At 34.4% G+C, this 22490-nt stretch overlaps 3 protein-coding genes across 4 annotated transcripts; all 3 read right to left on the bottom strand.

The window, feature by feature from the left end:
- Positions 1–7523: 7523 nt before the first annotated feature.
- LOC113738364 (RING-H2 finger protein ATL46-like) lies at positions 7524–9145 on the bottom strand. Its single transcript, XM_027265537.2, has one exon. The coding sequence runs from the start codon at positions 8579–8581 to the stop codon at positions 7607–7609; it is 975 nt and encodes a 324-aa protein (XP_027121338.1). The 5' UTR covers positions 8582–9145; the 3' UTR covers positions 7524–7606.
- Positions 9146–12231: 3086 nt separating this feature from the next.
- Positions 12232–15204, bottom strand: LOC113738756 (probable inactive receptor kinase At2g26730). The gene is made up of 2 exons (XM_027266018.2): positions 13587–15204; positions 12232–13151 (listed from the first exon to the last, which is right to left on the bottom strand). Exons 1-2 carry the CDS (start codon positions 14875–14877, stop codon positions 12571–12573), a joined length of 1872 nt encoding a protein of 623 aa, XP_027121819.2. The 5' UTR covers positions 14878–15204; the 3' UTR covers positions 12232–12570.
- Positions 15205–16427: 1223 nt separating this feature from the next.
- Positions 16428–21089, bottom strand: LOC113738540 (ubiquitin-conjugating enzyme E2 5-like). 2 transcript variants are annotated; one of them, XM_027265771.2, is made up of 8 exons: positions 20863–20988; positions 20477–20560; positions 20108–20183; positions 18456–18535; positions 17879–17993; positions 17637–17689; positions 17398–17526; positions 16428–16748 (listed from the first exon to the last, which is right to left on the bottom strand). In XM_027265771.2, the coding sequence occupies exons 3-8, from the start codon at positions 20152–20154 to the stop codon at positions 16615–16617; spliced, it is 558 nt and encodes a 185-aa protein (XP_027121572.1). In that variant the 5' UTR covers positions 20155–20183; positions 20477–20560; positions 20863–20988; the 3' UTR covers positions 16428–16614. The 2 variants fall into 2 exon arrangements, with proteins under 2 accessions (XP_027121572.1, XP_027121575.1); XM_027265774.2 differs by lacking the exon at positions 20108–20183 and having other exon boundaries at positions 20863–21089.
- Between the last annotated feature and the right edge of the window lie 1401 nt (positions 21090–22490).

The raw sequence follows: 22490 nt of genomic DNA on the forward strand, positions 1-22490 counted from the left end.
ATAAAGATATAATTATTATACATGAAATTCATATAAACAGTAACAGAATATCTACTTCTATTGTAAGGATATACAAGAATCTCATTTAGAGTTACAAAATGTTAAAAAAATATTTCATTATTTATGAACGGTTGATCTAATAACTGTCCTTATCCCACACCCTTCTTGTTGTGCTTTCAAGACTCTGGATCAATACTGCCGAGTTCTTGCATGCACAATAACAAAATTATACCAAGCTTTCTTTAGGGCGTCATCAATTAATTAGCATAATGGTTAACTTGTTTCTAAGCTAATAAGATGTGCGGTTTAGAAGTCAGACCACGTTTCATGTCATCTTTATTAGACATTGAGTTTTAAAAAGAATTTTGCACTCTAGTTTTAATTGGTTAGTATAGATGGCTTGGTTGATCATGGTTTTATGTAAGTGTCCAGAGTCAATCTTAATAATAAATCCCCTGGAATATTTCAGGGATCTAACCAACAGGAACGAGTTAATTTTTTCTACTTCAATTATTGTAGAAAATAATAAAATTCAAAGTTAGAGGAGTTTTGACCTCCAATTAAGAAAAAAAGTAATAATCAAATCATATAAAATAAAGTGGAGAAAACAGCTGGCAAGATCCTAGGGTTTAGATTTTGATCCAAAGTTGGAATTAATTATCTAGTTATTTTCTTAGCATGCCAAGAATGTATCACACATAAGTACTTTGATTATTTCTAAATACATCTAATTTGTATCCAATTAAATTTTACGTTTTTTAAGGATCACAAGTCTTTAATTGAACCCTTTAAAATCTTAAGTGATATCAATTACGTCATTCAAACTGTAAGCTACTCCCGTGTCTAAACTAAGTATGTTTATCACTATAGTGTATGATTGTATATTCCTTCTCAGTTCAATATGAACTTTAATAGCATGTTTATGGTGGTCAAATATAAACATATAATTATGTTTGGATAGATAAATCAAGGCAATAAGTCAAGAATTTAACTAGAACAACTAATCAATACTCTTTCACAAAACTCTAACCCTAGAAACAAATTAGTTCAACATAGATATAGATAAAATCATTGATATATCCAAGAATTCAAGCAACAAATACAATATTGGAGAATAGAATAAGAAAAGCTTCTCAATTTTTAATGCCCTAGCTTTCGTGTTGATCGCTCCTTGATTCTTGCTTGTGCCCTCTTGATCTCAATCTCTTAAGAACAAGTTATAGAGATGAACTAATGCTAGCCTCGTGTTTTCTTACCCTAAAAACATTTTGAAGAACCCCCATTTTAAACTTCCTAAAGTGGTAGCTAGCTCAAATATGGTAGAAATAAACTTCGTAGGGTGTAAGAAAGTCGATTTGGTGTGAAAATCCAATGATGTTCGTCCCAACGATTGGCCCCGGACAATGGGTGAAGCTCAAAATCCATCAGAATCAAATAAGGCCGACGTGATGACCAAAACAATGATCAGCGCTAAACATGAGGGTCCACCCGTGGATCCATAGGGATCCGTCCTCAAATCCATAACAAATCTGGCAGCCCTCATTTCAATTTGTTTCGTCTAGCTCAGTTGCTCCTTCTCGAGTTCAACTAAAAACCTGAACTTTCAAGACCGGTCCATTCTTTTTCGAATTGAGTTATTCATCTATTAGAACAACATAAGATCAAAATTAAGTCGTTCCTATTCGAATTAGAGCTCAAATATCATAATTGATGTGCAAAACACCCGTATACAGGGTGTACAATTCTAACTAATCCATAGTTTCTGGTGTTAGTAATTTAGATTCCCAAGAGGAATCTTGAGTGTCTTCAGTGCAATATATATGCTTCGTTGGTTTAAGGTTTCTTTAGAGAGAAATTTCGCATCTTTGCTGTTTGTGAGGTTGCTTCTAATAGAAAAGATTGTTTAAAATTAAAATTGTCTGGATTTTCATTCTTTCTTTGAACAGCTTAACTATATTTTTTTTTCTTCCTTCCATTGTGGACTGTGTAGTAATTTTCTGAGCTAACAATTACGTTTATGCCTTGTTTGGAGGGCAATTTTTTTCCAAAATTTTTTTATATTTTTTATGAACATATTTTCTAATCATTTTTATTTTACATATATCAAATCACTACAGTACGCGCGTGTGTATATATATATATATATATATATATATACTTATATAATCTTCAAAAAATAGCAATCCAAACCTTAGTCACCAAGATGTAGAGCAGCAATTTTTTTCTCTAAAGTCCAATAAACCACCCATCTAAAGTCAAAATTCAGTATGAACAACTTGCCAAAAGTTAGGAGGCCACCACGAATTTAAATCCAAACTAGATGGTCTTTGTCTTCATCCTCTTGTATAAAAAAGTTGTATTTCTAATTCCGTTTAGAATTGAATAGTGCGTGTGTCACTGTCTGTTAAAAAAATTCAAAAGTAAATATTACCATCAAATCTCTTTTATATACAATTTACATTGGAGATTTGAACTGGATTCATGGCATCTCCAATTGTTAATCTCAACTTTGTCACTTATTCAAGCTGTATACCATACTTAATATCATCTATCCAATAGCAAATCAATTCAATCTGGACCATGCATAGTGGGCTTTGCTTAAACTATCCTTTTAATTTTCTTGGGCACCACTCTATCTTTTGTGGCTGATTGACTAAGAATTCGATAGTATCGGCACTCCAATGTCTCAGGCGTTCCACCTTGTTGAAAGTAACTTAGAGCACTTGCAACCTAGTTTCTCTACCTATTTGCACGCCAAAATTGCCACGATACATAGTTAATAATCATTTCACATTATCTACAAGGAGACCTTAGTTATTTATAATTATGAATTATCTTCACGAGACATTTGCTTCACAAAGTGCTAACGAATTTGTTTCTTGTTTAGATATATAGTGTTATTTTCTTATGAAAAATTGTTGGATTATCATCAATTGTCATACAAAAATAAAAAACATTTATCAATAATTCAATACAAAGAAATGAGTTACTTCTTTTTATTAACAATTCCCTAATATGCATTGATTGTTAATAAAATGTTGACGATGCTTTAATAGTTTGTAAAAGAAAAATTACATAACATATGATTCTTAAATATATAATTTTTAGTTTATTATCAAAATTAAGAATATATTTTTTATAATAACAAATAACAACACATATTTAGGCATCAAGACACATGATAAGGATAAAGATGAAAGAAAAAGAAGTAAAAAAAGAATAAAGAAAAATTAAAGTGAAACATTTTTGTTACTTATTTAGCTTCTATCATTTATTTAAATCCAACTAAAAAATTACTTAAACTATTTATTAAATATATACATTTTAATTTTTTACAATAATTAAATAATATGTTATAAGAACATAACTATGCATCTTAAGTATGAAAAGAAATTTTTAGTTCATAAAAGGAAAGGAAGAGGGAGAAGAAGAAATATAGAAAAAGTATTTTTGGTATATAAAGAAGACAAAAAAGAAACGGAAAAAGAAAAAAAAGGGTCATTTGGCAATTTTTTTTTCAATGATGGTATGATTATCTTTTTGCTATCCAGATATGTTCAAGTCTCAAGTCTTTGGAGCATTTTGTGGATTTTGTGGTGTAGACATTTAGGGGGAGGGGGGAGGGGAGGAATTGTTGTGGACCCTTAAGTAAGGGGACAGTACGTAATTAAGCCTATAATAAGGTTAGGGTTTTTATTATTGAATCTTTCTATCATACTTCTACTTTTCATAGTTAGGGCAAAATGTTTTAGTGACCCTCAAACTATCAACTTTTGACTCTTCAATTATTAACTCTCCAACTAATTAAAACATGCAAGCTTAGCACTTCCATCAATTTAAGTCGTTATATTTAATAGAAGTAGCACGACATGCATGGCAGAGGCTCTCAAATTATTATAAAATTTAACTTTTGACCCTCTAACTATTAACTGATAAATTTTACCCCTTCAACTAATTAAAATGTATAATACTAGCCCTTCCATCAATTTGAGACATTATGTTGAATAAAAACATTACCATGTGTGCAGCAGGGGGCATAACTGAAGGGTGCTTTCATCTTCACAAGACATATGTTAGGGTAAAATTGTTTTAACCCCATTTGACTCATAAACTAATTTACCAAATTTCCAATTGTTCAACTTGAACAAAATCAATTGAAAACCTATATCCCTAAACAGAGAAATTCCTACAAGGATAGGCAACTTGAAGAAATTGAATTGTCTTCATTTTAAATTTAACTCATTTTTTGGTGTTGTTCCAGATTCATTGGGTTCATATGCGCCTTTTAATGACATAAATCAAAGAATATTCCAACAAACGTTGGTTCTCTTCCAAACTTGAATTTTCTAAATCTCTCAAATAATTAATTTTCTGGCGAGATTCCTCCGAACTTTACATCATTATATCTAAACCTTCTTGATTTGCCAAGCACCAAGTTGGTTGGGCATATTCCGAATTCTTTATCAATAGATGTTTCTGTTTAACAATGACGATTCAAGTTAATGGAAGGGTTATGATTATACATTTTAATTAGTTGTAGGGTTAAAACTTGTTAGTTAATAATTAGAGGGTCAAAAGTTGAATTTTATAATAGTTTGATGGCCAGTGAGGCATTTTGTTCATCTCATCAATCCTATAGCTCTGTTAGATATAATGACTCAAGTTGATGGAAGGGATAAAATTATTTATATATTTTAATTAGTTGAAGAGCTAAAACTTATCATTTAACAATTGAAGGATTAAAAGTTAAATTTCATAATAATTTGAGGGCCACTGGGGCACTTTGCCCTCATAGTTATTTATTCCTCTTTTTTTCGAAGTTTTATATTCATTATGGATACTCTTGTGCTACGGTCGGGACGCTGAAGTTTGTCGAATCTTGTCTTAAGCGGACTTAGGGAAACACTTAAGGGTTCCCTTTTTTATTTATGTAAATCTCTCGTTTCTATGATTACATGTCGAATAAGATCAAGTTTTACCACAACGACCCCAATGACGAGCTCAAAAGTTTTGCTACGGAAGCCAAAATGCCTATCCTGTTGCACGACATTAAGGATCGCGTCCAGTAAACGCTTGCTACGATTATGTAGGAGAATTTTAAAATAATAGGACTTTTGTTCCAAATCAGTTATATCTGGTTATTTATTACCTGAATAGGTATGAGTCTTGCAACTCTTCATTTAGCTATTGAATTCAACAAAGGTAAAATTGAAAGATGAATTAAACTACTCGATATTTGAATTGATTTTGACTTGGTAAGAGCTCATTTGAGTTTGATTCGCTAGTTAGTCAAACCAAATTTAAACAACGTTTTATATTCGATAACGTTTAAACTTAACAAAAAATTCATTCAAATTTGATTTGACAAATAAACAAACTTGTTAAAATAATCAAATAAGGTTGGAACACTAGAATGTTTGGTTTGATTAGTCTTGTTTACACCCCTAAATAAGGGATGTGTTCCTTTATTGTTCAAGCATAACCCCCTTTATAACTAATTATCAAATGGTTATTGAAAGATACAACAAATACTCAGACACCAAAAAAGCATCATAGTACTTTTCACAATTCTTTTCTAAATTTTCTTCTCTATAAAAAAACACTTCTGACAAGTCTTACAAACGTTGAATACTCGACGGTTTGATCCGGTTAGTGCAAAACATAGTCAAATAAGGATTTTATCATATTCTAAAGGTTATTTTACAGAATTCTTTTGTACACTATCTGTAGAGGCAAATTAAACATTAAGGATAGCGACGAGTAAGTGCAGCACACCTTAAAGTCATTTTCCTCACTTATCTACTATGATTTGACTTCAACAATACTCCAAAAGATACAAATCTATACAAGTGTGGAATGATCTAGATCCCAAAAGTAAACTCACAAATTTAGAGTATAAAATGAAGGTATCTAAATCCAACTGCAATCTAATCCTATAATCAAATCTTATATCTATTTTTTGTATTTACAACATCCTCCTTTTTTTTTTGGCTTCAACAGTAAAGGGATGAGATTTAAAAAATGGAGAGGGAACAGAGCAATCTGAATCCATAACCTCTAAGTATGTTACCCTAATCACTATCTAGGATGGGTTGAAGTTGTAACATGCCATCAATAAGACCAATTTTAGGCTGGTGATGTAAAACAAAATGATCACAATTGTTTTTTTTTTAATGCCAAACCAAATCACCTAAACCAAGCACGAAGATTATGTCTTAATGCATATAAGTGACTTTCAACTCAACAAACCACCACCCCCGCCCCCCACAATGCCCCGGTGAATGCACCATAAATACTTCCTAGTATATCAAATCTCCATGGAGGAAAATATTTTTGGCATTCAACTGGTTCAAAAGCCTATCATTAGTCGCATAATCTGTTTGTTCTGGGCTTCCTTGGGCTAAATTGCATTTCTAGACCTGTCTGTTTATTAATTGATCTAGCAAATAGGGATCATGCACACATTGTCTACAGAGTTGAGAGAGTTGCTAGTCCCTATTCTTTTCTGTGTCCGTCAACAGTTCTGTAGAGACCATGTGCATGAGACTATGAGGTTGACTAGACAATTCATGTAAGACAAGAGGTAATTATGAACGGAATGGAGGAGATGATTATGAACATTTTGTCATTCGCACAAAAGGCATGAAGTAGAACATGAATGAGGATCAAGTGCTAACTAGTTAGCAAGGATGACCCACTTCCTCATAAAAGATCTTATATTTGAAATATGCCGCATGTGAGGGCTGTGCTGATTTGCAATTTATAAGAACCTTATTAGCTAACTTATCGTTCTTAGGACATACTTAACTCATAAGGGTGATCGGAATCGTATTCACTCGAACTTTTATTTAAAAAAAAAGAGAGAGAGAGAATGAGGATCAAGTGCCAAGCCAAGATCCAAACAAATTTACCACGACCTAGGATTCCACCAAGGGCATAGAGATCTTACCATTTGTTCGGACCAAGAGAATACAACTCCTTGTTGCACAAATCTTATTAGACAAATTTTTTGTACTAGGCACCTGCCCTGAGTGACACCAAGTGCTAGACAAGGTCATTTTAGTTTTAAAACAAAGGATCTTTTTGGAAAAGGATATAAACCACCAAGTGATGCTTTGCATGGAAATGGGAGTTCTGATTCTCACCTCTCCTATTCATTGCTCTGGTTTCCAATCTCAGCAAAATTTGAAGCGATTTTACATTTATAATGGTATTTTGGCAAGCCATCCATTTTGTGATTTCTATAGTCTCTGCATTTAAGTAAAACCAACCAAATCCACGTGCTGGTGTGTAACACGAAACAAATTAATAGTATTAATTAATCTTCTACCGATAGTTTAAAGAGCAAACCTTATAGATGTGAAAGTTTGAGGAGACATTTTGCATCAAGCCTTTAAGAAATCAAATCATCTACTCAACAAAACTCGAGTCATTTTAATGTACAATCATTATAATTAGTTTTGTTTCCTAAGAAATTGACCGTAATATAATACTTCAACTCAAGAAGACAAAACATATCATCCTAACATGAATAACCTTTGGATGCATATATATTATTAATTTCTCTATTTAAAATTGAAATGCAACAAGAAGATGATGCAGATATTTAGTGAGTTCCTTCAATCATAGGCATATCAACATTAAAAGAATTCACATTTAATGTGTTTTCGGATAAGCTTTGAGAACTCTCCTCCTTGGACCAAAGCCATATCTTGGACACAGAAAAGCTCTCCCTTCTAGTCCTAGCACAGATCTTCTTTCCTTCTCTTTCCGTATTGTCAGGCGCAAAGTTTCCTTGATCAACACTACCTTTGATTAGTTTCAGACTACCTCCATCGGATAAAGCCACTTGCATCTCAGAATTAACTATATACTGAAATGTGCCCATTGAGTAGCACCTCCTTCCATCCAAGTTGCAGCTACTGATCATTTCCATCTGATCACTTCTATGGTCTCCATTCCTACCCTCTTCATTAATGCTTCTATACTTGCCGAGCCTAACAGAAAAAACTCTCATTTCGCTTGCGCTTTCTTGCATAATATCTGGCTTGTGGTTGCAATAGTGCTCATTCTCAGAGTCCACCAAAGAGCGATTCGATCTTTCTCTTGATCCATGAAAATTAAACAAAGGCTTATTTCCAATAGGAGTCCCAGAGCTAATGACACTTCTACATAATGGACAGGTAGAGTTTGATAGTAACCAAGTATCTATGCAATTTAGATGAAAAGCATGGCTGCAAAGGGGAAGTAATCTTAGCATATCTTGGTCAGAAAATTCACACAAGCAAACAGCACAATCAAATGGCTCCTTCAATCCCATAATGTCTTTGTAATAAAAGATTGGTAACGCATCAATAAGAGCTTGGTCAAGGCCAGAATCATGCATATGAAAGAGTTGTTGCAGCTGTCTTTGAAGAGCATGGGAACCTGAGGTTTCTCTGTTTCTATTGGATTGAGAAACCGCTGAAAAAGATGGTATCTTCATGAAATATCTAAAGAGAAGATGAAGCAAACCATAGACAAAGAATATTACTGCTAGGATGATTATAACTAGTAGAACTATTGGACTGATTTTGCCCATGGATGGAATTGTTATTTCTGAGATAAAGTGGAAAACTCTCTGAGGAATCTGCAATGGGCAGGAAGAGAAGAATGTAAGAAGAGATGTCTCACCTTTTTCTTCAAGTTGGTTATCCAAATTGCCAAATTCTCTAAGAATCTCCAGAGTTGGTATGCTTAAAAGAGAATATTTTATTACCTACAATATGGGGTAGAATCTCTAGGTAGAGGATACAGGAGGAAAAGCATCAGAAAAGAGATATTATTCCTCAGATGGTAAGCAACTGGGAACTTTTATCTAAGTGGTCTGATCTAGAATCCTGAAAAGTATGAAAATAAAAATTGGAAAAAAAAAGGGGACTTACTAAAGAATACAAGAATGAGTTTCAGGAAATTGTTTTATGAATAGGAGAAAAAGGTAAAAAAATAATTAAATTGAAATACCATATCAAGATGAGAGTCTGATTAGAATTGCAGAACATAGTTAAGGGAAACTGATAATACAGGGAGAATCTCAAGGAGTGATAGTAAAGTTTGCAGGTTACTGTTGGCCTACCTCTGATTGTGCAGAAAAATCAGTAACTGATCAAAGCCAATCTCTTGTAATGAGACATCAAGATTGTGAAATTGAAATATCCATGATACAAATATTCTTTGATATGTTGTTGTCAATTTTGGGTACAAGCATTTTGGGGGAGGCAAAAAGGAGACAAGGCTGATAATAGCAGGTGACAAGTGCAAGATACTATTCAAGACATTGCTTAATGACTTTGATCACTATTTCTCAACATTATGGTTTCAATTTGGGTCATCACTAAATTTCACCGGAAATATTGCACCAACCCGCAGTCCTTTAGGATAAAAATGAGCGATTTTAGTCCCTAATAAATAAAAAATATTTATTTTGGTCCCTATTCACATTTCTGGTTAAATTTTGGCTAGAAAAAGTTACCGATCCATCACATGATCAATATTTAAAGGGCAAATATGATAACTATGATCAATATTTAAAGGCAAATTTGATAACTCACTTAATGCCCCATTATTTTTTAATTAACCATTTCTCTCAATTATTCTCCAAATGCCAAACAAATAACCAAAATGGCGTAGTTTCAATAAAAACTTAATTTCTCTATTTTCTTTCTTCTTCCTTTCTTTCTTTTTCATTTCTTTTTCCTTTCTCTATCATCTTATTCCTCCTATTTTCTTGCAAAGCTCATAAGATCTATAATGGCAAATTTTAGTATAGTGCCACTGCAGGCCGTTATTCTCTAGTTATAGAATTCTCTCAAATTTTACCACTCCACTCTATTTTTTGTATAGATTATAAATCCGGCAATATTTTTAGCAAAACCATACAAAAAAAAATGGTCAAAATCTCCAAAACAGCTGCAGTTGCTTCCCATTTTTTCCCCTCAAAAACATCACCAAAACTCATGAAATTTTTAACAAAACAACCCACATGAAACATAGAACATTAGCAAGTCCCAAAATCAACCATATAACCTGACGAATCAACATATTTAGAACAAAGGTTTGAAACTTTACAAGACCCATTTCCATGTAATTTAAAAAATAGAGGGTGAAAGAGATGGACCTAATTACAAGACCATTAAAGATAGAGGAAGAAGAGGACGATGGAGGGAGAAGGGGAGGAGGTGGCGGGATAGGAGTAAGAAGGGATTAGGGGGTTGGTGGTGGCAATGGTGGAAGTCAGAATGACATGGGAGGATCATGGTGGAAGAGAGAAATGGATTGTGTACATTTGGATTTGCAAAATTAGGGTTTGGATGGAGCATAATTGGGAAAAATGGTAGATTAAGTGAGAAATTGGATCATCACTTAGTGAGTTGCTAAGGTTTCCCTTCAAAAACTGATCATGTGATGTGCTCATGACCTATTCTGGCCAAAATTTGACTGAAAAGATGACAAGGGACCAAAGCATTTTTTTATTTTTTAAGAACTAAAAACACTCATTTTGATTATGAGCGATTAAAATTTTACATCTATAACATGTGAAGGATGAGTGATGCAATTTTCCCTACTTCACCAAATGTACTACATATGTCACTTTCACCGCCCTACATTTTGTGTCCCTTCTCGTTTGTCCTGAATTCTTTGGTGTACCTTTACTTTTTTTCTTTTTTTTTTTTGTTCTGTTCCTATTTGCATATTATCAATATGGCTAAGCGATCAAATTGTATCCTCGATTTATATATTAGGGGATCCTACAATGCAAAAAGGGGATCAGTTGATTTTTCAGTATACATCCATTGCAATTATTTTCTTTACAAACACCATATTCGTGCTTGCTTTGCCGGCCATAATGCAGAAAAAGAAGGGGAGAATGAGAGGGGGAGAAGTTAAAAGGATATCAGCAACCTAAATTAGTCAAGGTTTTCAAGAAGTTAAATTTTAAACAAAGCTCCCATTCACACTGCTTTTGTGATGCTTTTGTATAGACGAGTAAGCCAAAAGTATATCAGCAATGATTAAGCAGTCCACCAACCCTGTGGAGAATAATTTTGATTACCAACTTTCAAACTTTCTATTCATTAGGATTCATTCATGATTCACCCATCAAAAAAGCAAGTCAGAGAGAAAAAAGGGAAAAAAATAAACAAATTTTGTACAATTGACTTCACCGACACCTGTACTTATTTCCTTCTTTGTATTTAAATTGTTGACCAAATTAGATATTGAGTCAAGTTTTAAGAGCCTGAAACTAATTTACCTAAACTTGTAATGCTTGCCCGGAGAACACGAGCAAAAATGGAGATGCAAGACTCTATTGTATCTCATTGTTTTCCATACATTTGAGCATGAGATGACACAAAGCAACGCGTGCGGTGACAAAACCATCCACCATTATTGTCCTTCGAAGTGGGGGATTATGACTAATCATTCAGATAGAACGTAGCCTAACTTTGTTTGACATTAAGCCAAGTTAACAAGGAAGTTGGGAACTTTTAATCCTTTCATTTCTCCAACTGTATATGCAACCATCTGATTTTTAGGGAGTCATGTAATTGGGAAAACCCCAGGTCATTTCAATTGGAAGAAAATCATATTATAGATAGACATTATTGTGTCCTACGGGATCTTTCCAAAGAAAAACAAGAGAATATCAGCTTGGGGACCATGGATCAAATTGACCTAGCTTTTGCAGTGCATTATAGTGATTGACACTGTTAAATCATCTCATAAGGAAAATGGGCAGTGCAAATGCTAAATTTTTGTTCAACTTCAGTTAAGTAGGTTTACAGTTACAAACATCATATTCATGTGTAGAATTGTGAAAGTATACATATTAGGGAGAGAGCTAAACAATCCGGTTCTGTTAAGGCAAGTTAAACAGAGAAGAATTTATTCTGATCCTTGTCTTCCTACCCCGGGAATTTCATCCGATCAATATTATGTTGAATCAGTAAATTCACAACAATTAACTGGCAACATTTTGTTGAAGTTTATAAGATTTTGTTTTTGTCAATAGTTGTGGATCAATATCCCATCTCCCTTACCGCAAGATCCTTGATCAGAGTGAGGACAAGGGCCAAAGACCTCCTTTGGTTCACCACTTGGGGCGGCTTTTTTGACCGAGTTTAGACAGGGCGCAAGAGCGAAGAAGGATGCTTTAGGAGGGAAGCTTTCTTCAACTTGCTCTAGAGGACAAAAGAAAAAGACACCTTTTATTGCAGACTGAGAAACATTCAACAGCAGGCTGAGCAAAGCTGATAATATAGTAACACCAAATCTGGACAAAAAAATTACACTTTTACAAGATAAATGTCAAAATTTTCCATAAATACAGTAGTAAAAGTTATTATGAATACAGAAAAGAATTTTTTTTTAACCACATCTTGAGAGCTCATGCATATCTGCAGTGTAGTAATCAATCATTTCATGGTATCTGAGATTGCATGAAGAGGAAGCATTGCATTCAGATATTAGATCAACATATCTTCCTGTCATTTCAAGGAAGCGTGATGGCTGAACATTTATGATCAGAAGTTAGAGCTCAATGCTTGTATTTGTGGATTTCTCTTCATCGCCTTTTATAGAGTTTATCATCACAGCAACTTGACTGCTGCTAGGCCTTGCATCTAAGGAAGGATTTATGCACCTCAAAGCCACCTGCAACAAATTAACCATCCTTTCTTCACTTGCACCTTCTGAAATCAGTGCCTTGTCAAAAACTTCAGCTGTCCATTCTTCTCTCACTACTGAATGTACCCACTTAGCCAAGTCAGATGCCCTGTTCTGAACAAGCTTGCCTGTCAGCAGCTCAAGGAGAATTACACCGAAGGAATAAATGTCGGCTTTGAAGATTTTCTTGCTGCCTTGTGAATCACTATCCATTATGCTTTCAATTTGAGTAGTAAATTGTTCATCATGATTCTCAAGCATCTTTAGGCCATACTCACTAATGCAGGGGTCCATATCCTTGTTCATCAATATGTTGGAGGATTTAAGGTTTCCGTGTGCAATGCCATCATTGTGAAGCTCCTGATGCATGAGAGCTAATGCATTAGCAGTACTAGCTGCAACGTTTAATCTGCTTCCCCAATCAAACATCTCACTTTTCTGGTTTTCTGGAGATACAAATATCACCATTAGATTCCATTTTGCCCTTTTTGGTGATTACCTACTTTTGCAATCAATTGTTGCATCTGTTCTGGGACCATGCAGAAAAGAGAATCATATATAACCTAATTGTCAAAGACCTAATTTCCTCATCTAGAAACAGTTTCTTTCTAATTTCCCTTTTTCTATTCTTAAAGATTGATAGAGATTAAAGAACTAGATGCCCAAGTTCTCTAGAGTACATAACAAGGATATGTTGGTGAAGTCTAAGAAAATTTGTGAAAAGGAATGAAGCATGTTGTATGAACCTTTCTCCTCGACATTTGACACACTACTGTTTGGTTTCAAAACTAGATATTGCAGAAGTTAAAGCATCTACACATAAAAATTGTGCAATTCAAGACTATGAGGAATCAAATGCCAGGAGAAGTACTTTGGCTTACCATTAAGGAGTCTGAAGAGACTGCCATTCTGCTGGAATTCATAAACTAAGAGCTTCTCCTGCTCAGAGCAATAATAGGCAACAATAGGCAACACATTCGCATGCTTCACTTCATTTATTTTCTGCATCCTCTTCTTAAAATTGTCCCGTGAAATCTCCCAGTCCTTGATCCTTTTCACTGCTAAGGTCACTGAATTATTGAGTGCGACCTTATAGAGGGTTCCATGTTTTCCTCTTCCAACCAATTCTGCTGGTGCTCGTAGCAGATCCTCAAATTGCATGCCATTGACCATTGGACTTGAAAGAACAACTAGAGATGAACTTTTCCTTGTTGCAGGAGACATTATGGAAAATTCTGACCGACTTCCTTCCCTAATCTTTGAATCACTAGATGTACTACTAGGCTTGCTACTTTCATTCTCTGCTGCCATTGAATTCTTTGCACCATGCTTCTTCCTCTTGAAGACTTTGCAGCCAACCAAGAATATAATGATCAAGGCCAAAATAGCATATCCAGAGTAGATAAGGTATTGTTTGCTTGAGGAATGCTTCTTTTTGGCTGGTGTTGGAGCTGGAACAGGTGGAGGAGTTGGACATGCAATTGATAGTGGTTGTCCACATAATTCAGGATTACCCAAGAAGCTACTTGGACCAAAATGACCATCCTCATTAGGAACAGGTCCACTGAAATTGTTGTAAGAAACATTGAACTTTGCAAGGTTGGAGAAATCAAAATCTGGTATCTCTCCACTGAGCTGATTGTTTTCAGCAAGGAAAGATAACAAGCCTGAGATTCTTGACAAATCAGGCAATGCACCGGAGAATCTATTGTTCGATATATCAATTCTTTTCAGGTTATTCAACCTCGAAAGAGATTTTGGAAGGTTGCCTGTGAAATTGTTTCCAGAAAGATACAAGTGTGTCAGACGACTGCAATTTGATATCTCTTCAGGCAAATTTCCAAAAACATTGTTGTCATTCAGGCTCAAAACAGCAAGTGATCTCGTCACACACAGAGAACTGGCATCAAGAATTCCAGTGAGATTGATCTCATTAAGTACTATTTTCCTGACAGATGAAGTACCACGACAATCCACCCCTTTCCACCGTGCATCGCAGGGGTCTGAGCTCAAATTCCACCCCCAACTCGCATCTCTTCCAGCATTCGCTGGATAAATGTTGTCCAGAAATTGCACCAATGCTTGCCTCACTTCAACTGTTTCTGCACTCACCTTCACCAGAAGAAGCGAAAACACCATGAATGATGTCCAGGAGGGTGGAACACAATCCATCTTGCATAAGCAATGCAAAAATTATGAAAAGCCCACTATATTTCACTTCTTCTGCATTTTGTAAAAATCCCTGAAAGACTGGTCAGAGCATATTGTTTTCCAAGAACAAAGCAACATGATAGCAGCGACTAAAGGCAATATAACATGCCAATTGGCTGAATTTGCAAAGATGATTTTTACCACACGGCGACTACTGCTGCCGAAATCCTTTACAGCCAACTGAAATCCCCTCAGAAAACTTTGTATATTTGATGCCGGCTGTTGGAAAAGGTCAACATTTTGAAAGTTTATGTACTTCTCCGTTGCCTTCCCAACAAGTACAGCGGTTTGATAATGCTACTAATGATTTTCTAAGCTTTATGACTATATTTATTTTTCTGAGAAATGATATTGTAATCCTGGTTCGACACGTTTTGGTCTTTAGAACACAAATGGTTCTTTTTCTAATGTCATGGATTGCAGTTATATCATTAGTGGTGAACAATCATGAAATTCATGAAGAAAATTTTCCACTTCTTTGCGGATTCTTGAACTTGGGCCCATTAGATTTTTTCCATTAACCTTTCATTTACCTTGTCATACTTGCAAACAAGAAAGTGCAATAGTTATTCTTCTAAACTTTTCATTGGAGCCATTCTTTCTTATTCATCATCTGCCAGTTGTGCAAGTATGACAAATTGTTCAGATCAAACAAACACAATAGTCAAGGATATTCTTTCATAGGGCAGATAAAGATTTTGCACGTCCTTACTATCCATCCAACCTCCTCTGGACTTCTTTATACAGTTTTTGTTCATCCTTTCCTATAAAAAAAAATTAGCCAAAAACAGAACTTTAAAGATTATTGGACGGCAATTACTTTATGTTTATCCTGCTGTGGACTTTCATTATGTGTATTTTTTTTGTCAGTCGTTTGCTTTGGTTTTCAGAAATTTCGGTTTGTCTACCATGAACAAATGCATGACACACTGCAGCCGATTGCATAGTATGGTCTTTGTCCAAGATTAATCTGGCCAGGCAACAGAAAAGATAAACAAATACCAACTGAATATAAGACAGAGACTGATGGTAGTCACAATCAAGAAGAGGATTAAAAATTGAACTTATGCGAAAAACAAATATCCTCGTATTCACACTGCATCAGCAATTCTAAAACCACATAATTTCTCCTCATCAACAACTCTAAATCACATAATTTCGTGGAAAAGGGTATGAATAATTGCCAGTGCAGTTGCTTCCAAACTAATGTAAAAGTTTTCTAACAAGTTTGCCACTCATCAATCGTTATAAACAACTTGTACAACCTCATAACAGCTATGTAAATTAGTAGGTAATTCTCATTTTCAAAAGCTTGTTGGACCAGAGTCTAGACTCTGGGGCAGAAACATAGTAATTTTTCCAAAAAAAAAGGGTACAAAGTCATTCACAAGTTGTATACTATCAGTTTAAATTTGTAAAGTGTCGTACAAGGGGCGAAAGTTAGTATAAAACTTGTCATCAGATTCATCAAATTAAAAGGACTAAAAAAAAAGACAAAAGAGAGACTCTGATTTTTCAGTAACTAAAACTTTTCTACTAGCTGCATCTGCAATAAACAAATTCTACAGATTTTGTGAACATATCTGAAGTTGAAAGCCACATCATTCATGATTTACAAGGTAACCTAAAGATTGCCAAATACGGTCGCAAAAAGTGGTTGAATGATGGGCATAAAATGGCTTGAAATCCCAAGGACATTCAAGGGTCTTCTAGTCCTGGAATTTCATCATCGGATGATGTGCAGTGCCCATCACTGATGTCCTCTTCTTCACTCTCTTCATCCTCTTTGGACTTCACAATGTTCTCCGCCTTCGCATAGCGTTCACAGTACTCTGCTTGCATGAATAATTAGTGACGAGTTTATTTTCCATACCATAAATGTAGATTAAAAAAATGAATCTTATGCAGAGACAGATCATTTGTCTACAGCATCCGATAGTCCTGAAAATGTTTCATGTTTTCTACATGATCATGTAATAGCTTGAATTAGTAAAAGTAATTATGTACCCCTGCTCTGTTCCAGCATCCTTTATCATCGATTAAGAGCCATACTTTGCAAATTAATGGTTTACCATAAGAAAACTAGCTTGGACACCGATCACCATTTACATGAGAATCTAAACTGATTGCACAAATTACAAGATGAGATTCCCATGTTTCCTAAAGAATCACAAATCATAACAAGATTGGTATAGATTTTTTTCTCATTTGTCCAATTTCTATCTTGTATGCAAACTGACTAAAACTAAAGCACTAAACTAAACTGTAGCTTGATAAATAGAGATAACTGTTGCATACTTGCATTTCATAGGTGGTTCTCTAACCTTCTTAGTTCTTACTATGATTTCAAACCATAAGTTGCAAATCCTGTTCCTATTTGTTCTCTGCTGAGAAATTTTACAACTACAGTACACTGGAATGACCAAATGATCACAAAATATTATACTGCTCAATATTCAGAAAAACTGTGGAAGGTCTTACCTTTAACTTTCTGTTCATATTGAGTTTTGTCCTTCATCATTAATGATGCAGCATCACCATTTAATGGATCAGAAGGATTAGGATAAAGTAAAAGCTGTGGAAGAAACACTTCAAAAATGTTTAAAAGATCTGCATAAAATAAATAGCAATAATTAATCAACATCGAGACTTAAAATTAGAACTGATCCAATAAGTGGTCATAATATAACACAACAAACTAATTTGATGGCTGATTATACCAAACATAGGGCTCCATGATTGATTAATAACATCTAAGCAGACAGAACCGGACCTGAAAGTTGATAACATCAAACAAGAACTGTATTAGTAAATAAGAAAAAATGAATACACTGCAAAGTAATTATGTCTCTCGTAAGAGAATGATGGAAAGGAAATGTGATGATCGACTGGACAAATTACAGTATTACTAGTCTGGAAAAAAGACGAAGATATATAGTGCCAAGAGCACAAGCAAACTCACAATTCATCAACATTTGGGTGGAAAATCTTGTTAACAAATCCTATTGAAGGAGACTTATATGGATAAGCATCAGGAAGCTCAACATGGACTTTCCACACCCCACCTTCATATGTGCCTGCAAAAATCTTGAACAGTTTTAGGCTATTGATGTGCAGCAGAATCATTCTCATCTGAGAAGTCAAATGTTGCCAGAGAAAAATCTCTTCTGGTCCACATGCAGACAGAAATGTTTGGAACACTAATTCTGTTTACATAATTTCATAATGCAAGAGAAAGCCAAAGTTCAGAACCCTCCCACTGAAGCCAAAGAAGAGGAAGCAAAAGTAGTTCATCCTTCTATTTCATATAGAAAATGAATGCACCAAAAAAGAAAAGGTATCAGATTGAGGGGAAGCTTCAATTTACCAATTTCCAGTAACTTTATTATTTGCAAAGCTGGAAGAGATTCTTACTTATTCCCCTAAGAAAAAGAATGTACAATCTTGAAACAAGAACAATAAGAAAGAAAACAGAACTGTACTGTAGTAGCAAATATGAGGCACACTACACAAATGAAGGCATGAGGATTGTACTGTACTTTCTTTTGGACCATGAAATAGCACGTTGAATTCACTGAGCCCGTCATTTACTGTTTCCACACTGTAATCGCTCATCATCCTGAACAAACACAACCGCAGAAAAAAGTGAATTAATCAACATTACAGTTTCCACGCTATATTAAAAGCAATACGCTGTCTTGCAACAAAATACTTTCAGATTTAAAACATCATCAATCAGAGAGGTCTTCTTGTCATCTACTAATCACCATTGATCAAAAGATTATAGGTGATATTTTATATCACATCATTCAAGTGTTATCCAGGTTCAGGAGCAACAATGGATTTCAATGAGAATGATATCTCTTGAAAAAGATACAACAGCGTCAAACAAGCATCTGGCTGGATTTGACACATTAGTTGAACTTCCACTACCTACCTTTTCTCAAGAGGAAAAATGTTTGGTAAAGAACTAGAATATCAAATTGAGAAAAAAAGGAAAACAATGCTCCAATCATCATCTTTAGGCCAAAAAAGCAACCAGTTAATCCTTCTTGCAACCAGTAAAAACAAAAGCCATAAATCTACAGAATCTGGTATTGCAAAATGCAAGAAATTGAAATTAATGACGACAAATGATTCTGTATTTTATTTTACATGTCAATATACATAAAAGAAAAAATCTTTTTCAAGTTGCACATTAGAAAACTTGTACCTGTGCATGCATGACAGAATAATTACCACTTCAAAAGAAATGAAAACATTAGATATAACAAATTGCAAGATAACTTTGGAGCATAAGTTGATTCTACTGAGGAACTGGAGCACTAGCATTCCTTCTTTAACTGTATTCTGATCCTTTGCTTTTAATAGTCTCAACTTCCATGGCAAGGTCCAATTTATAGCTCAAATTGCATAAATCCAAACATGTTTTTAAGTTATGAACTTTAGAAGTGAATCCATTACTTGTATTGGTGTAGTATTGCTACATTACCAACCAACTAACAGGTTAAGAACCAGAGGACCCAAATTGTGACAAATATGGACCAGCTCATGCAAATGTTTACAAGATCACCACAAGTCAGAGCTGATTTATGTCCATATCCAGTTCACAACAACAATATTTCACAGAACGTAGATGTAGTGATTGTAGAATAATTCTTCCTTTTGATGACAGACAAGTTTTGTATGGGGCGAATGGGCAAGGCATTGATCTAATACCTTCTGTATCTTATCAGATTCAAACTGGGACAGTTGTCAGGTATATAATCACAATCGTGAGTGATCAACTAGATAGTCAAATCATCAAAGGCTCACATATGAGAAAAACATATAACAATTAAAAGTCCCTAGTTAAACATCAAATGCCATGCCCATTTTAGTCCAGCAATTTTGGTTACAGAACAAGAACCAGATTGTACACATCTACAATTCTCATAAGTCATAAGAACTTATACAAGAAAGAATTGAAAATTTTGTGCAGAAAGCTAAGTGCGACAGCTTTTCAGGCCTTAACTATTCCTTGAAACTTACTAGAACTATGAGAAATGAACAGAACAAGGACATTATCGTGTCTTGTGCTCAAACTATAAAGGACAGCAACATGACAAAAATGATTGATAGATTTTCAATCTGGAATGTAGATGGAAGTACAGGCTAATAGTTTCCCTCATTAGCTGGTTCATTGCTTTACCTGTTCCTGGCTAGGCTTTCTCCTTTATCTACCAGATCTACCCACATACTGACTTGTCATCTACGGAGCCAGAGGACTATAATTTATAAACCATCAACCTTCAGAACTCATCACATTTCAATCTAAATCATCTTTTCAAAGAATGCATCAGCAAAAGAATTCAAAGTTTAACTGTCTCGTACATAATATATCAAATGCTCATGTGCTAACCTACTAAAAGTTCTAATTGAAGTTGCGGAAACTTCTGGTACACCATGTCAGGCAAATGTCAGGTAAGTAGACTTATTTTCAATTCAAAAACATCAAGAATTCCCTCTCTCCATTCCTCAATGCATAGAAACAGGATACTATTAGGGAAATGGAACTTACAACTTCATTACATCCATCTCCCTTCGTTTACTTGGAGAAGTCATTTCAATCTCTCTAACTGCCAAAGTCTGGATTTCCTCTGATCTGTGACAAAATGAAAGATCAACTCTATCAACGCTAAATCATTGATTTAATGCATAACGAAATATTGGCTGAATTACAAGATCAGCTCAACTTAATCAAGGCTTAAACATGGTACTAGATAGTTGCTATCCTTCAAAGAAACGGAATCCTTACATTAAGGAAAACAAAGGGTCACATTAACAACAAAGATCAAAGTCACATAAACCAAAAAGAAATCTATATATAAAATAAATGTTACAGAAAAGCAGCCAAAAATGGGAAGTTGGGACAAAAATATTTCACCTAAAAATGAGTTAAATTACCTTTTGTGTCTGGGGTTTGGGAGCACTTTGCTGAAGAAGAATCTGGAGTGCACAGACAAATCTCAAAAACTGTCCACGAGACCTCAAATGGATGCCTGATTACTGCTTTTTATATGGTCCGAACCTGACTTCAAAATGCGTAAAGATAGAAAGTTTTGTCGGACAGACATGGCTGAATAGGAGCACGTGTTGCGGAAAGGAGATGGCAACGTGGGACCTGCGAACTTAAAGGGAAATTCAAAAAACGGATTTGAAAACATATTTGTACTCACTGCTCTTTAATCGTAGTACTAATTGCTTGGCCACAAGTTAGAAACGCGGTATATTTTTCTGCTATCAAATGGGAGAAAAAAGTTTGCTAAAATTTGGGAAATGAAAACTTAAAAGTTTGGAAATCCAGGAGGAGGAAAAAACTCTGACAAAGGACAAGGACCCGAGCTTCCGGAATCTCTCGTCTATATCCATATTGCTTTAATTTAAGATTTTTAAAATTAGGGCCTTTTTCAGACAAACGGAATAGTTTTAGCAATTTTCTTCATTATTTTATTTCTTATTCTGATTAGATGTTTTAGGAGCTTTTATTAGTTAAGTGGTTTCCTAAATTAATTAATTCCTAGACAAACGGAATAGTTTTAGCAGATTTTTTTATTATTTTATTTCTTATTCAAATGAGATGTTAGGAGTTTTTCTTAGTTAAGTAGTTACCTAAATCAATTAATTCCTATTCCTTATGTAATTCTGGCCGTGCTTATGTGCCTATAAATAGGATTATTAAGACTATTGTATTCATTTAGACTCTGACAATATTATTGTTATTTTAACACTTGTTATGTTGTTTATATTTTATAACTTGTCCCGTTGGATGTTCTCCGGATCTGAAATTCTTGTTGAATCTTATTTATTTTGGTGAGTTGATCATGTATCAACTCTGATTTCTCTACATGAAGGGTGTTCGTGTAACCCTTTTATCAAGTCACGCTTTTGCTCCGACAGATTGATTCAGAGAGTCAATTCCCCCAAAATAAACAAGATTCTTAAACTAGGGGCGCACCCAAATGACACAATATAAATACCCAAACAGCACAAGTGATAAACCATCAATTATCCTATTTTTTGAATGCAATAGTCCTAATAAGAATTACACGCATAATACCCAAAGTCTAAATGAATGCAATAGTCCTAATAATCCTATTTATATGCACATAAGCACTATTAGAATTACATAAGGAATAGGAATTAATTAATTTAGAAAACTACTTAACTAATAAGAAACTTCTAAAACGTATAACTAGAATAGGATATAAAATAACAAAGAAAAGCGCTAAAACTACTTCATCTTATAGGAAAAGATCCTAATTATAAATTTTTAAATTAAGTAATATCAATATAGACAAGAGATTCTTGAACCCTAGGGTCCTCATTCTATATCAAACTCCTCCAGTTTTTTTTTTTTTTAAGGTAATTTTTTATTAGAAAAATTTTGGCAGAATTTTCCCCTTATAAATGGACGAAACTCCCTGTCAACAAATCCAAATACAAGAAAATTATCCACTTGGTAGTTACGACAGTTTGAAGACAATTTAATAATAACTGCATGGTTAAAACAGAATGTGGCGGCCAACCAAATA

Source organism: Coffea arabica, chromosome 4c, assembly GCF_036785885.1.
Source record: "Coffea arabica cultivar ET-39 chromosome 4c, Coffea Arabica ET-39 HiFi, whole genome shotgun sequence".
Taxonomy (NCBI): Eukaryota; Viridiplantae; Streptophyta; class Magnoliopsida; order Gentianales; family Rubiaceae; genus Coffea; species Coffea arabica.